Source organism: Chrysochloris asiatica, unplaced genomic scaffold (assembly GCF_000296735.1).
Source record: "Chrysochloris asiatica unplaced genomic scaffold, ChrAsi1.0 scaffold00024, whole genome shotgun sequence".
Taxonomy (NCBI): Eukaryota; Metazoa; Chordata; class Mammalia; order Afrosoricida; family Chrysochloridae; genus Chrysochloris; species Chrysochloris asiatica.
Window position 1 is genome coordinate 12,645,991 of NW_006408542.1, and position 15,673 is coordinate 12,661,663.

The 15,673-nt window shown below is 41.2% G+C and overlaps 1 protein-coding gene across 1 annotated transcript in view; it reads left to right on the forward strand.

Moving 5' to 3' along the window:
- The first annotated feature begins 6,756 nt into the window (after nt 1-6,756).
- Nucleotides 6,757-15,673, forward strand: part of EML4 (echinoderm microtubule associated protein like 4) — a 241,702-nt gene continuing 232,785 nt past the window's right edge. Inside the window, exon 1 of the mRNA XM_006839462.1 lies at nt 6,757-6,957. Coding sequence (XP_006839525.1) covers nt 6,933-6,957 — 25 coding nt within the window. The 5' untranslated portion in view covers nt 6,757-6,932. The remainder of the gene's footprint in view (nt 6,958-15,673) is intronic.

Consider the following 15,673-nt stretch of genomic DNA (forward strand, 5'->3'; position numbering starts at 1 on the left):
GACCTGCTCCATAGGGCTTTCTTGACTATAATATAGTGGGAGTATGCTAGGGTTTTCTTCTACAGAGATACTGGTTGGATTTGAACCACCAGCCTTTAGGTTACCAAGTGATTAACAAGTTCTTATGCCATGAGACCCCTGGCCTCAAGATGAACCAATGAGCTCATTGCCCATCAACTCAATTCCAACTCAATGACTCCATAGGACAAGTAGAAATGTCCCATAGGGTTTCTAAAGCAGTAATTCTTTACAGAAGCAGACTGTCACTTCTTTCTCCCACAGAGCAGCTGGTGAATTCAAACTGCTGACCTTTTGTCTAGCAGCTGAGCACTTTAACCCACTGAAGCAACAGGGCTCTTTGCCTTAAGATGTTGTTGTTAAGTGCTACGGAGCTGATTCTGACTCATAGCAACACTGTATAGGGTTTCCAAGGAGCAGCTGTTGAGTTTGAACTGCCGAAGTGGCAGTTCAAACAGCTTTGCAGTCTGGTGCATTAACCCACAGCGCCACACCAGGACTCCATTAAATTGTATGAGAGAGGAACTGAGGCAGAAAACCAAAGACATAAATCAGGCTTGAGGATTATGTGTAGGAAAGAATTTGGGGTGTGGTTATTGGCACATGGAGCTGACTGGAAGCAAATAGATCAGAAGCCTACCAAGTGTTTAAAGGAATTGTGTTGCCAAAAAAAAAAAAAAAAGTCCTTTGATAATTTGAGTCTGAAAGTAACCTTTGGATTTCATATTTGCACTAGCAGGCTGTAAATGCCGAGAAGCACAAAAGGAAAGCCTACTCCCCACCACTCTCTTCAGATGCAGTCATGGGATGGTAAAGGACAAAAAGGAACATCTTAAAATAGTGAAGCCAGGAGTCATGCAGTACACAAGGCAAGAAATTCCTGGGGGAAAAAGAGTCAGATGGAAATGGAAACCTCTTCTTACTCTTTATAATAACTATCCCAGCAAGATTCCAGAATTGCTATGGCCAAGTGACTGCTGTGTCTTTCCTGTTTATTCTCCTCCTTAATGAGCATGTATTGCATTTTTCCTGTCCTGTTTCTTTGTGAATGAGTGTTCATTACATTTTTATCAACTTACGGTTCTTTCCACTAGTTACAATAAGCATGGATTCCTTCTGTAAAACTAAAACTAGAATAGAAGTCAATTTATCATACTTTTGATGAAGCTTAAGCTCCAGGTCCTTTAACGTGTATGGGGCTCTTTCAAGATTCTAGGAAAGTGTGCTTTTCCACTCTGATTTCCCTTTTGCCATATTTCTGTTCATGTTAGTTGGTGCTGGAATTTGGGGGGCTCTGGTTGAGGGGATGTTGAGTTAGTGGTATTCATTTATTTTAGGCTTAATGAGATATTTACATGGGTTACAGTCATTTCCATTTAATGAAGTTATTGCTGGCTGTGTAGCAGTGGATTGCCTATTACACTGACTCACCCGGCATCCTGACATGGAGGCGCAGAGCTAGAGGCTGTAATACGATATGAACACATGGGTGGCACTGGAAGTATGTGAGTAGTGTGGGAGAAACAAGGTTTGAAATGTACAGAACAGGAAGCTAGTCTAGGGGGATTCTTCCAGTCATCAGACTTGTATAACAGTAAGTGGAGAATTTAATTCTCATCGATGTCAAGTAAAAATGAAAGTTCTCTCCTGTCAGGAACAAGAGTATACTCAATAAGAAAGCATAATTTTAAATGCATCTTAAGTATTTCCTTTATTGTTGATGTTGCTTTTAAGTCCTTCAAGTCAGTTCTGCTGATAGTGACCTGTAGAGGTTTCAGAAGCTGTAAATGTTTGTGGGAGCAGAAAACCTCATCTTTCTCTTCCGGAGTGGCTGATGGGCTTGAACCACTGATCTTGTGGTTTTCAGTCCAGTGCTTATTGTTGATAGAAACAACATAAAATATAATTAAATCACAATTCCTACAGCAATGTTACAAGTATCCTGTACTTTATGTGTGAAGTCGTGTTTTATATATTCCAACTACCAATAACAAAAAATATTGATGTATCATGCTAGAGGAAAAATGGTATCATCTTTCCATCCTTTGTATAACATTAAAAAAATAAAAATAATTTATTTTTTAGGCTTGCTGTGATGTTGAAATGCGGTAAGGTGCATGAAGCATTGGATACCTGTCACATTGCAGGAACCCAATATCTACTTAAGGAAAAAAAAGTGATTGACATAGAAGAGACAAAAAAGAAACAATAGAAAATTTAGGATAAAAGTAGTGGAGACACATTGGACAGTTAATTATATATTTCTCAATCTGGTAAAGTTTTCAGCACTTGCAGGCTTTAAAAAGGTTTTGGTGAAATATATACATAACAAAATATTTGCTATTTGCTTTAAAGTGTACAATTCAGTGACATTAACCAATTTGTACAACCATCACTACTATAATTTTGTATATGTAGTCCTGGATTTGTTTTTCTCAAAAACCCACTGACACTGAGTGGATTCCGACTAATAGTGACTCTGTAAGACAAAATAGGACTGAGCTATAGACTTTTCAAGATTGTAAACTTTTACGGAAGTAGACTACGTCATCTGTCTCCCATGAAGCAACTGATGTGCTTGACCTGTCAACATTTTGGTTAGCAGTCTAAAGCTTAACCCAGTCCACCATCAGAGATCCCTGGTTTTTGCAAAAGGGCTCTACAAATAGTAAAAGCTTCAGGATCCACAAAATGTGGATCCTTCTTTGAATTAAAAAAAAATATATGTTGTTGTTAAGTGCTGTATAGGGTTTGAACTGCTGACCTTGTGGTTCGCAGTCCAGTGCATATCTATATATATAGATATACACTGATAAACCAATATAAGTTATTTTTCTTTTAACTGATGTAATGGCAGAATGTGTTGATTACAGATATGGGAGCGAGCTATCAGAATGGAGCCCTTCTCAGAAATTGAGTGGTTAACAGAAATATTTATTAATTTTATTAGTATCTTTAATATTTATATTATCCACCTATTACATATATATTTTTTGAAAATACATATGTTGTTGTTAAGTGTCATTGAGTCTATTCCGACTCACAGCAACCCTGTCTTGGGCTTCTGAGGAGTGGTTGGTGTGTTTGAATTGCCAACCTTGTGGTTAGCAGTCTAGTACTGTTGGGGTTTAGGCCCAGAAGGGAAAAGCCTTCTGTGTATGTAGTTTCTGACAGACCAAAAAAACGACCAGGACCAATCCAAGAGACATTAGCTTATTATAGAACAGAAAATAAGAGATGGTTTGATGACAGGGGAACTGACAAAAGATGTGGACACCTATCTCCATTGGCAGCTGGCTGGACAGTGAAGTTTTTCTGTGCGAGGGGTGTGGGCTAGGGTCTCTTTATAGCATGGGGTATACAAGCTTCACATGTGTCAAGGCAATTAAGGGTGGTATGTGGAACAAGGAAAAGGTAGGAAAATCACAAGGTACAGGGCTGCCTGCCTTTTCCTAAAAAACAAAGAGTTTCAGTATGCAAAGAAGAAGGAGGGAGCTCTTGGCTCAGTCCTAGCACATGCATAACTAAAGCATGAGAACAGTCCCCTCCTTCCTTAGATAGGATAGGAGATACGGTTTTAGTTGACATGAGTGTGGCCATTTTGGAGCATTCAGCTTGTGTCCCTACAAGGGTTTATCCTACAGTGCCACCCAGGTATGGTGCTGTAGGTTAGGTGCTAACCTCATGGTCAGCAGTTCAAATCCACCAGCTGCTACTTGGAAACCCTACCCAGGGTCCCTATGCATTGGAACCGACTCCACAGCACTTAACAATAACAAGAACAACACACATACACATAAATATGTGAATTTTGTTCTTGTGTTCTTGTTGTTGTTATGTGTTATCTAGCCACTTCCAACTCATAGTGACCCTATATACAACACTGGCTAGTCCTGCACCATCCCCACAATTGTTCTTACACTTGAGCGCATTGCGGATGCCACCGAGTCAGTCCATCTTGTTGGGGGTCCTCTTCTTTTTCACTGACCCTCCACTCCATAAAGCATGAGGTCCTTCTCTAGGTCCCTCCTGATAATATGTCCAAAGCATGAGAGAGAAAATCTCGCTATCCTGGCTTCTAAGGAGAGCTCTGGCTGTACTTCTCCCAACACAGATTTTTTTGTTCTTCTGGCAATCCTTGGTACCTTTAATATTCTTCTTCCCTTTCAATTCTCTTCAACTGTTGTTCTGATGCTGGCAACAAACCAAGAGCCAAGAGGGCCTTGGCAAACTGCAGTAAGAACTGTCTTTACAAGAATGGAAAGTTGGGGTTGGGGAGGAAGGAGGAAGATGAAGATTGTCATAAACAGGAGTGGATTACTCAGTAAGCAAGCTAAGCACAGGATTTTTTGTGCTTACTTACTAATCTGTAATACACAGTTTTTACACATGTGAAATTGTTCACTACAGATTATTGTTGTTGTTGCTATGTGCCATGGAGTTGGTTCTGACTCACAGCGACCCTGTACAGGGTTTTCGAGGCTATAAATCTTTACGGGAGCAGAAAGCCTCATCTTTCTCCTGCGGAAGAGCTGGTAGTTTCCAACTGCTGGCCCTTAGGTTAATAGCCTGAATCGTAACCACTATGTTACAGATTAAATACATTTAATAAATTAATTGATGTGAAGTTCACTGTTGCTTGTAGGTGCTGTCAAGTCAGTTTCAACTAATATCTATCCTATGCACTACAGAATGAAACACTGCCAGGTCTGCACCATCCACACAATTGTTGCTACACGCCTGAGTCCATTACTGCTACCACTGTGCCAATACATCTCATTGGGGGTCTTACTCTTTTTCACTGGCCCTCCACTTTACCAAGCATAATGTCCTCCTCCACGGACTGGTCCCTCTTGATAATATGTCTGAAGTAGCAGAGATGATGTCTCACTATCTTAGCTTCTAAGGCACATTCTGGTTGTACTTCTTCCAGCACAGATTTATTTGTTCTATGGCAGTCCATGGCACTTTCAATATTCTTCTCCAACACCATAACTCAAATGCATCATTTCTCTTATGGTCTTTCTTATTCACTGTTTAAGTTTCACATGCATATGAAAATATCATTGATCTGCATCAGTAAATATTTTAAGTCCATAGCGACTTGATGCACAGCAGAATGAAACATTGCCCGATCCTGGGCCAACCTCACTACAGTTGCCACGCTTAGTCCATCGATGCTGCCACTTGGCCAATCCATCTTGTTGGGGGTCTTCCTCTTTTTCTCTGACCCTCCACCTTACCAAACATGATATCCTTCTCCAGCGACTGGTATAAATAAGCCGGTCTTTACTTTTTGCTATTGGGTAATGCACTTCTGGTTATAAATCCAGTCCTCCTATTTGCAGATGAATAAAGTGATGCTCAAATAAATTAGGCGTTTTGACACTCACTTACTGAATCACATGGACTTGAAACTAGAACTTGGTTTACTTCATTTTAACCCTGTAGACTCCTGGTATGGTGCTGCAGGATAAACCCAGCAGCGACCGCTCTGAAACCCTATACAGGGTCCCTATGAGTCAGAACTTATTGGAAAGCACTAACAGCAACAATAGTTCCATGGTAGGCAATCCTAAGATACAGCATATCTGGGTATCTTTTCATTCCTGGAAAAGTCCCCTAGTGGCACTGTGGGCTGGGGGTTGGACAGCTAATCCCAAGGTCTCTGTTTCAAACCCACCAGTTACTTTGGAAGTATAAGATGAGGCTGTCTACTCTTGCAAAGATTTACAGCTATGGAAACCCCAAGAAACAGTTCTACCCTGTTCTACATGGTCATATTAGTCAAATTGACTGCGACAGTGTGTTTTGTTTTTCATCCCTGGTGGAAAGAACACCAGAGGGAGTAAGGAAGCCTGCTTCTAGCTCTGCCTCTACCAGGCTCCATGACCTTGAGCATGTGAAGTCTTTTCTAAGGCTCAGTATCTTCTTTCATAATAAGGGGCTGGTCAAGATAAATTCTTGGGTCCTGTCCAACACTAAAATTCCTTGCTTCTGGACTCTGCCTTAGGCCCTGTAACTATAGCTTTGGTGGCCTCGTTCTAGTCAAGCTGGCTCATCCCATTTGTCCCTCATTCTACAGAGAAATGGGAAGACCTCTTTAGAGTCCTTGTAATACACACACTCCTGGTGTGGCGCTATAGGATCAGCACTAGACTGTGAACCACAAGTCGGCAGTTCAAACCTACCAGCTGCTCGTCGGAAACCCTATACAGGGTTGTTATGCGTCGGAATCCACTTGACAGTACTTAATAACAGAATTCTCACATATGGGGGTGACCATCTCCCATAGAGGTGAGTACAGTTTTGGGCTCTGCTGTACCTTGATGGAATCCTGAGGGGCTGCAAGGGGAAAAAATCCCTAGACGTCCCAGAGGAACCCAGGCCAGAGGCCACTTTTTAGCTCCGCCCACTCGTAACCAGCCAAAGACAGACATCCCAAGGCCTCAGTGCCAATTTGGGGGGCCCACGGCGCAAGCGCAGCCACCAGCTCCGTGTGAGGCTGTCGGACTTGGAGGCGGAGGCAAGGTGACGGGGGTTGAGGTTCGACTAGACCTCGCCTCCGTGTCGTCACGTGGGAGGCGGAGTCGGAAGCGTGACGGCGTGCGCGGGGCGGGGCTACCGCTGCGCGCGGGCGCGGGGGGCGGGGCGCGGCGCGGCGCTTGCTGCTGCTGCCTAGAAGGGAGGCCGGGCAAGCGGCTGAGCGGCGCGGCTCTTAACCTGACCGAGAAGTGCGGTCGGCCGCAGCGCACTGTCTGAGGGCGGACGGACGGCGACGGACGCGGGGGACGGCAGCCGAGCCAGGCTACCTAGAGAGCGAGCGGGTCAGGCTCAGCGTCGGCCACTCAGTCGGTCCGCTGAATGAAGTGCCCGCCCCGCTGAGTCCCGAGTCCGGCGCTTTCCCCCGCAAGATGGACGGTTTCGCCGGCAGCCTCGGTGAGTACGGCTGCGGAGTCCTCCCTCTGCTGCGCAGGGTGGGAACCTTGTTCCCTCCGAACATAGCCCAGGCCCTGCTCTCCCCTCTGCCCCTCCGGGTGGCAGTAGTTTCCTGCACATGTTTCTTCCCCGGCTGCCGCCCCTCCAGGGGCTTCGGGGACTGAGAACCCCTCCCCCCCATGCCCAGCCTCCTCCCTTCGAGACCCTCATTTCCTCCTAGAGGCCCCTTCAGTGCGGCACCCTGCCTTCCCAGACCCGTCTCCTCGCAGAGAGGCCCTTGGAGCTAACACACCCCTGCCCAAGCGCTCATGGCTCCACTACAGAGCCCCCCTTCAGGGCTGGGACGGACACCCCTTCCTCTCACCAGACCCTCTTCTCCAGGGTACCACATTGCTCTACTTTTCCTTATTCCAAGCTCTTAGGGTGGGGACACCTCTTAGCCACATAGAAGCTGCCTTTTAAGGTAGGGACCCCCATTCTCTCTTAGGGGAGGAGGTGCCCTTTCAGTCTGCACTTTAAATTTGGAGACGTCTTTTAAGTTACCTTGAGAGAAGCTGACATGCCTTCACGCCTTCCACGTCTCTGCCCGTTTTGCAGAGGTGCCGAGCCGCAGAAGCATCATTTGCTTAATGCGGGAAAGGAAGAGGTGCGTCTGCGTTGGGAGACCCCTTTGTAAAGGAAGCGTGAAAGCAGAAGTCGCTTGTTCGCCAAGCATTGCTAGAGAGAACAGTAATCCTGCCGAATGAATCCATAGGAAAGGGGGCCTATGTCAGAGAAAACAAGGACTCTCCATTTTTGGAATATGTTGTCTTTGTGGAATAGGGAGAGGAACGAGGCTATTCAGTGGGCTGAAGTATCCTTTCAGTGTACCCTTTCACCTGAATAAAGGTAGTAAACTTTGCAGCCGGCTGGGGAAATCTGAACTCCAGACTGGTACTCAGTGCCCTATAAGCTGTGTCTGGAAGGACTATTCTTTGAGGCCATTGGGATCTGGTTACTGTGAAGATTGAGCCCTACTGTTAGGATGGTGAGAGAAACAGTTCCTACTTTGGCTCATACTGCAGTTATGTGATACCTGCTGCTGGATTTGTATTTTCAGTATTTTGTGTGGAGATAGCTTGTATGCAGTGCCTTTCTTGATAATTAATCCCTAGTTGGTTAATGTTCATGGATCAGTGCACATCTGGCCATAGGCCATACTTTATCTAGACATAGATTTTTTTTCTCTTCTTAACGGTGAACAGTAATGGGCCCATTGTAGGTATTAAACAGTGAAAACTATAATGTTGGCCCTGCCTTTTTTGGGGGGAAACAAAGGTCATTGTTATTGAGTGCTTAGAGAGTAGAAATCCTGAAATGAGGGGCAACTGAGAGTCACTCTTTCTTCCCCAAAGGCACCTGTTGTCCATTATCTAACCTTTGATATCTTATAATGCCTTACATATTGGTGGTGTTCCATACTCAGACTCTCGAAGGGGTCAGCTTTTCATTGGTTCTTTTTTAGCCTGGGTTTATTTATTCACCAGTTCACATTGGTCTGGAAGATTTACCCTTATGTTGTCCACTAAAGAAATTGAGTAGTCTGTTGGGGATGTAGTGATGTCTACATTGTGTGGCTTCTCAGTCTGCAAGAATGGTGGGATCAACTACTACTCATAGGACATTCAGTTTTTATTGCTGTCTGCTTGCCTCTGGGGACCTATAGAAAAGCTGAATTCTGGAGGGCTTGCCAAAGCTTCATCTGTGTTTTTTGCGGAATTCTTTCTCACCAATTGGGACATTATGTTTCTTTCAAAAGTGAATATGCTTTGTTAAATAATGTTATCCTGTCTTGTCTATTTCACCAGGCAACTGACTGATAGAAGATACTGAAAGATGGGTTGTAGTTACCGGCACCTACTTTTCAAAAAGCTTTATAGCTCTCTCTAGATATATATTTTTTAAATAGATTTTATGCCATCTTTTGTGTGGAATGTAATGAAACCTTTCCTTTCTTTAGCTACTTGTGTTGAAGCAAGAAAGATGCTTTTCTCTACAGAGAGGAACCTGTGTTAGCAAAGAGGGAAGGAAATGGTTCCTGGCAGTATTTCTGAAGCTTCTCCTGAGGAAGATACTTCTCTGCAGGAGCTCTGTGCTTTCTCTTTCTGTCCCCCTTGTAAGAGTAGAAGTAGGCCCCAGCTTAATTGAAACCTTAAAGGGTTGGGGGTGGAGGAGGGGTAGTGCTGGTATATTTTACTGGTAGCTTTAAGCAGAGCTTTGCTCAGCCCTTGCCAAATTGCTTGTTTCTGTTCCCTGCAGTTCATTAGAGTAGAGCTTAGAGTTACATTGATCTTTATTTTATCATCAAGACAGCCAGGCTTTTTGAATTCTGTTGGTTTTTTTTTTTAAACCAAACAAGAATTTAAAACATGTGAAGTTCTTCTAGGGTCACAAATAAAGAAAACATTCATTTAGTCTCAAAGAATTATATGTATGTATTTCCTTTTATTATATACTTGATGTTGTTGTTGTTAAGTGCCGTCGAGTTGATTCCGATCCATAGCGACCCTTTATAGGGTTTCCAAGGAGCAGCTGGTGAGTTTGAATCACCGACCTTGCAGTTCAGACAACTTTGCAGTTAGACACATTAGCCCACATAGGTTCTTGAAATTTTGGGAGAAACTACATATTTATAAGCAGAAAAGTTGAATGCTTTGTAAGTAGATTGGCTCTAGGGAAGCTTGTTATTTAAGGGAATCTTATGGTAAATCATTTTGAAAAGGAAAGAACTTTTGAAATTCAAATAATACTCTTAATTGTTTGATGCTTAGAGAAGGAAAATACTTGTGTATGTTACTTTGTGAGATTTCTAAGGCAATTAGAAATCATAGAAGCATACTAAATGATGACCATGTTCATATGAGTCCCACATTGAAATTATATACCTGTTGTATTGTTTTATGTAAAAATAACTAAAGGATTCATTCACTCTCTCGAGCTGATGAATTTTTAGGCAGTTTAACTGGCAGCTGCTTGTACTCTGGAATTTCCCTTAGGTTTAATATTTTTTAGTTTATTTATGGTAATTTTAAAAGGCAAGACTTTGAATTTTTTTTAACCTAGAGAGGGCAAAGTGCTGTAAACATTCTAGCTTGATGTAATGTCTCCAAATCTTTATATACATATATACACACACATATATATGCATATGTATACACACACGTGTGTGTATTTACTTTTAGCCTAACTTCTAAAGAAGAGAAATTTCTAATAACAACTTTTCTTAATGATTTTTATAAGGCTGGGGTTGTATGCATTTCATGCTTAGTCTTTTTAGCAGCTCTTTTTCATAGAAGGCTTTTATATGAGAATTAGCTTAGAGGTTAAGGTTAGTCAGTGTTTACACTTTGAGAGAAAGCATGTATTTAACCATATAACTTTTAACTTTTTCTGTCCCAAGGCTTTGAAAAATAGCTCAGAACCTTTTTTGTTTAAAGAAAATCAGGGAATATAGGATAGTATCTCAAGAAAACATAACATACTGGGGTACAGGTTATTTAATGAGCACATATTAGTAGTACATTTCAATTTATGAAATCTTTTAAGAGAGCAGACTTTTTAATATTGCAGTGTTAGAAGTTTGATTTCTCAAACTCAAAAGTTTGATTTCTGAATCTAGTGTAAAGCATTCTTTATATATTAATTTACATGAGGATGTTTTTATGTTACAACATAATATGAGAAACTTTTTCTTTAATAATTTTAGATTTCTTATTGGTTGTCTCCTGAAATGCTTACTATAAGCTTAATTTATGTAGCATGACAGAGTGGTGGTAGTGGTTGTGTACTGTTTAACTGCTTCCAACTCATAGCAATGCTGGGTGGAGTTTCCAAGCCTGTCAATATTTATGGGAGCAGACAGACTCATTTTTCTCCTATGGAGCGAGCAGCTGGTGGATTCAAACTGCTTACCTTGCAGTTAACCCAACATGTAACCCACTCTGCTACCATTGCTCTTATGAGTTGTTCCTAAGTGCCATTAAATTGGTTCCAACTCATAGCAACCCTGGTTAGGGTTTCCAAGGAGCAGCTGGAGGGTTTGAACCACCAACCTTGTCTTTAGGAATCCAGTGTTTATTATCTGGTACCATACCAGAAATAACTATGGCATAAGTTGTTGTTGTTGTTAAGTGCCATTAAGTTGGTTCCAACTCAGAGACTTTGTGTAGGGTTTCCTAGAAGCAACTGTTGGACTTGAACTACTGACCTTGTGATTAGCAGTCCAGTGCTGATCCGATAGCGGCATATCAGAAGTCTCTTAAATGGTTAGTTACTACAGCATATGTGGCATGAGTTAGCTAAAGTTCTTAACATGTATGCAGAGTAAAACCTATTTTGTTACAAGTTGTGCTTGGGTACCCTTTTGGGAAGGACAAATACAAGACATGCTTCTTGTCCTTTAGAGATGTATTATCTGATTTTCAATAGCTCTCTAGAGTGTTAAGCCCAAGTAAAGTACTGGAGATGGGAGTGGGGGAGAAGCACTGTTTAGATGTTACATGTACCACTCTTGTAACTTGTAAGAGAACATTTGAAGAATGGTAGATTTATCTCTATAGAGCTTGACTTTTTAAGCAATGAAATACTTCATTAATAGTCCAAATAATAGAAAATAATGTTACTGGATCTTTTTCTGTCTTATGTTTACATTTTAATAGCATGGAGAAAATGTGTTATGTTTTAGGTATATGAGTTCATTTCTATAACTTGTAAAACTTAAAACATTCACAAGAAATTGAGAAGGACATTTTGCTTTAGAAATTAAATGTATAGGAAGACTTTAAAAAAAATTAGCTCATTGTGGAGAGTCCCAAGTCTATAGCGTATTTCTAGGTCTGTATATGAACTCTTTGGAATGTGTTGACACCATAGGATAAGCACTGGAATGTGAACCACAAGGTTGGCGGTTTGAGCCCACCAGCAGCCCCAAGGGAGCAAGATGAGGCTTTCTGCTCCTGCAAAACTTGAAAACCCTATTTCAGAACTACTGTGAGTTCAAACAGACTGCATAGCACTTAACAACAACATTCGATCTTTGTTCTATAGTTCTGACTGGCTAAGACTATGATAATGTCTTAACTTTGCATATTGCTGTCTAGTTTACATAGTTTTAATTTAATTTTACACTAACATTTTGAGATACCTTAGTCCCATTTTATAAATGATGAAACAGATTCAGAGAGTTTGTGTGTGTTTTTTTAAAAGGCCATTTAAGTTCATGTTGTCTGTTTTTGGTGAGGGAATAACTTGAGGGGTTTGCATCCATAATAATTGTAAGTATTGAAAGCACATTGCAAAAGAAAAAAGAATAGAAAAAGAAGTTACCCGCCACTTAACAACAATGTAATCGATGTCACTGTTGATGTAATTGTTTTTAGTTTTTTCCTATGCCTAGTTTTTTACATGTAAAGATCTGTATCAATATAATTTTACATTCTTTTGTTTTTCATTGGATCTTTACCGTTTTTTCCCCCTTTTCTCATTTAAATTCAGATTTTTCTGATGGCATTCAATAATCTTTTCCCTACTCTATGACAGACTCTTCGTACATTATTATTATTGTCAAATGCTATGATGTTGGTTCTGGCTCATAGTGACCCTGTGTGTAGGACTTCTGAGAAGTGACTGGTGGGTGTGAACCACCAACCGTGTGGTTAACAATCCAGCGTTTATCTGACAGCACCTCACCCTGCTGGTACATATAATCCAACGTACCTAAATCTGAAGAGAGTCCTGTTGTTTTAAATCAGCTTATTTTCTTTCATTCCTACTGTCTTTCAGTATTTGCCCAGACTTGAACTCTCAGAATTATGTTTGGTTTCTCCCCATTTTCACCTCCCACTTCGAGATTTCTTCTAATTCTTGTTATTTTCTCATGGCTGGATTATTACGTAGCATCAAGACACCACCTGTCCAGTGTATTTTGTATAGGACCCTCAGATTAATGGAGTCCTGGTGTTTTGCTGCAGGATAAGCAGACAGCTAACTGCAGGGTCATCAGTTCATATCCACCAGCTGCTCCTTAGATATCCTATAGAGTCACTATGAGTCAGAACTGACTTTAAGACACTTAACAGCAACTCAGATTAATATCCTAAAGTAGTGTACCACTTACTCTCTCACTTGGTTTTATTGTTTCAGTTACTAAATTCAGACAATTTAGCCTTGTTCTCAGGGACATCCATTATCACTCCAAAAACATTTTTTTTCTTTCTATTGTTTTAATATGTTCTGGTCAAAATAACTTATTCTTTGTACCCCACATTTGTATGGCACATGTTCAACTGTGATATCTTTGTTGTTGTAATTAAGTGCCGTTCAGTCAGTTCCGACCCATAGCAATCCTGTGTAGGGTTTCCAAGGAATAGCTGGTGACCTTGAACCTCCAACCTTGTGGTTCAAACCAACTTTGCACTCACCTCATTAGCTCACAGCACCACACCAGGACTCCTTAATATACTTCAGAAAGTGCCTGACTCAAATATTGGCTCCTTTTATAAAACCCTTTTTTATTTGCTCCCCTCTGTTCTCAGCCCAAACTATTCCCCTTGAACTTTTAGTATAGGCACTCTCTTAAGATCACTTGTGGAGTCCTGGTGTGACACTATGGGCTAATGCGTCAGACTGCAAAGTCAGAACTGCAAGGTTGGTGGTTCAAGCTCACCAGCTGCTCCTTGGAAACCCTATACAGTGCTGCGATGGGTCGGAATCTACTTGGTGGCGATTAACAAGAAGGACACTTACTACAGAATGACTTTCCCTATAGGTAGAATAATATAAACATTATATATCTTAAAATTATTACAAGCTTTATTTCTGCCTGTTGGAAGTTGAAACTCTTGTACATTTTAAATCTCACAACAAAGCAGTGGGATTTCAGGATCCAGTAAGATTTAGAGGGGAAAAAAATTCGAGAACCAATGTATAGTCTACGATTTGCAGTCTTTATTTTCACTAGTCTTATAAAAGAAATGTGACATTGGATGACCAAAATGTATGAATTACACAATTTTAGAATAGTCATTTAAAAGATTAAACAATTCACTGTGTTCTTATTTTTCTCTTTTTATCTGAAATATGTGAAAATTTGTCTCAGAGTTGGTTGGAAATTGATTAAAAAAACAAAACATTTGTTCAAGTTCTAGGATAGTGTTTTTCAAGACCTGGTCATTTGCACTTTAAATAAATTTAATTGGGGTTAAGATTAACATTAAAAAAAAATGAGGAAAGATTGGAGGAAGAATATAAAATATTGGTGCATCAAATGATACTGCTTCATGGAACTTATTTCAGTTAAACAGGTTTCCTCCACTGTCTGAAAGTAGAGTGTTCCTTCCTTCCTCTGAAACTTTTCCTAAGCTGTTACGTGCTGTTGATTCGGTTCAGACTCATAGCGACCTTGTATAGTGTTTCTGAGGATTGACTGGTGGTTTTGAACCACCAACTTTGTAGTTAGTAGTCCAGTATTTATCCTGTAGCGCCATATGAGGTCTTCTTTTGTAAGCTGAAATGGTGTAAAATAAAGTAGCAGTTACCATTAATTTACCTGGGAAAAATTCATAACTATTTTCAGACCCTAATAATAACCTAGTCCTGGTGTGGCGCTGTAGGATAAGCATTGGACTGCTAACCACAAGGTTGGCACTATAAGGTGATTCAGGCTCATCCTGTACTCACCCTGCCCAGGCCTGGCATTGATTCCTTTTAGTGGACAAAGGAGACCAACTTCTGTTTACTACCTGTGCTCCTTGCTGTCAGTGTTACTGATCCCAGGTCCTCTTACATTAGTCAAAGCTAGGGAATATATGTGTAGAGAGCTCTGGTAGCATAGTGGTTATGAATTGGGCTGCAAACCTTAGCATCAGCAGTTCGAAACTGCCAGCTGTTCCGCGGGACAATGATGAGGATTTCTGCTCCCATAAAGATTTACAGTCTCGGAAACCCTGTACAGGGTCTCTGAGTCGGTTCTGACTCCATGGCACATAACCACCATCACCACTTACAGAAGGAGCTCTGGTAGCGTAGTGGTTACGAATTGGGCTACTAACCTCAAGGTCAGCAGTTTGAAACTACCAGCTGTCCCACGGGAGAAAGATGAGGCTTTTTGCTCTTGTAAAGATTTAGAGCCTCAGAAACCCTATACAGGGTTGCTATGAGTTGGACTGAGTCCACGGCACATAACCACCACGAGTCAGAACTGATTAGGCCACACTTAACAACGCAACAACATATACATATACTGCCCAGCTTGTATTACAGTGCTTATCCTACAGGACTTCAGCAAGTATAAATGTAAATAATTATACCTGGTGTTATATAAATATAATACCAGGACTTCAGCAAGTATAAATATAAATAATCTTTAGTATGTGGTGTTCCATTATTTCGATCTGGTCTTATTAAGATGTATATATGGAGCATAATTTAACTTATTGTTGATGACTGATGGTGGTTTATTACGGACATTAGACGTAATTCTGTGTTACAGTACAGTGGTGTTTTCAAGAGCTGTCGGTGTAGTTCTGTTTGTTTCATGCATTGTTGTTGTTTTCAGGTGCCATTGAGTCGGAACCGACTCATAGCGACCCCATGCACAGCAGAAGGAAACAATGTCTGATCCCGGGCCAACCTCACTACCGCTGCCACACTTGAGTCCATCAATGATGCCACCTGGCCA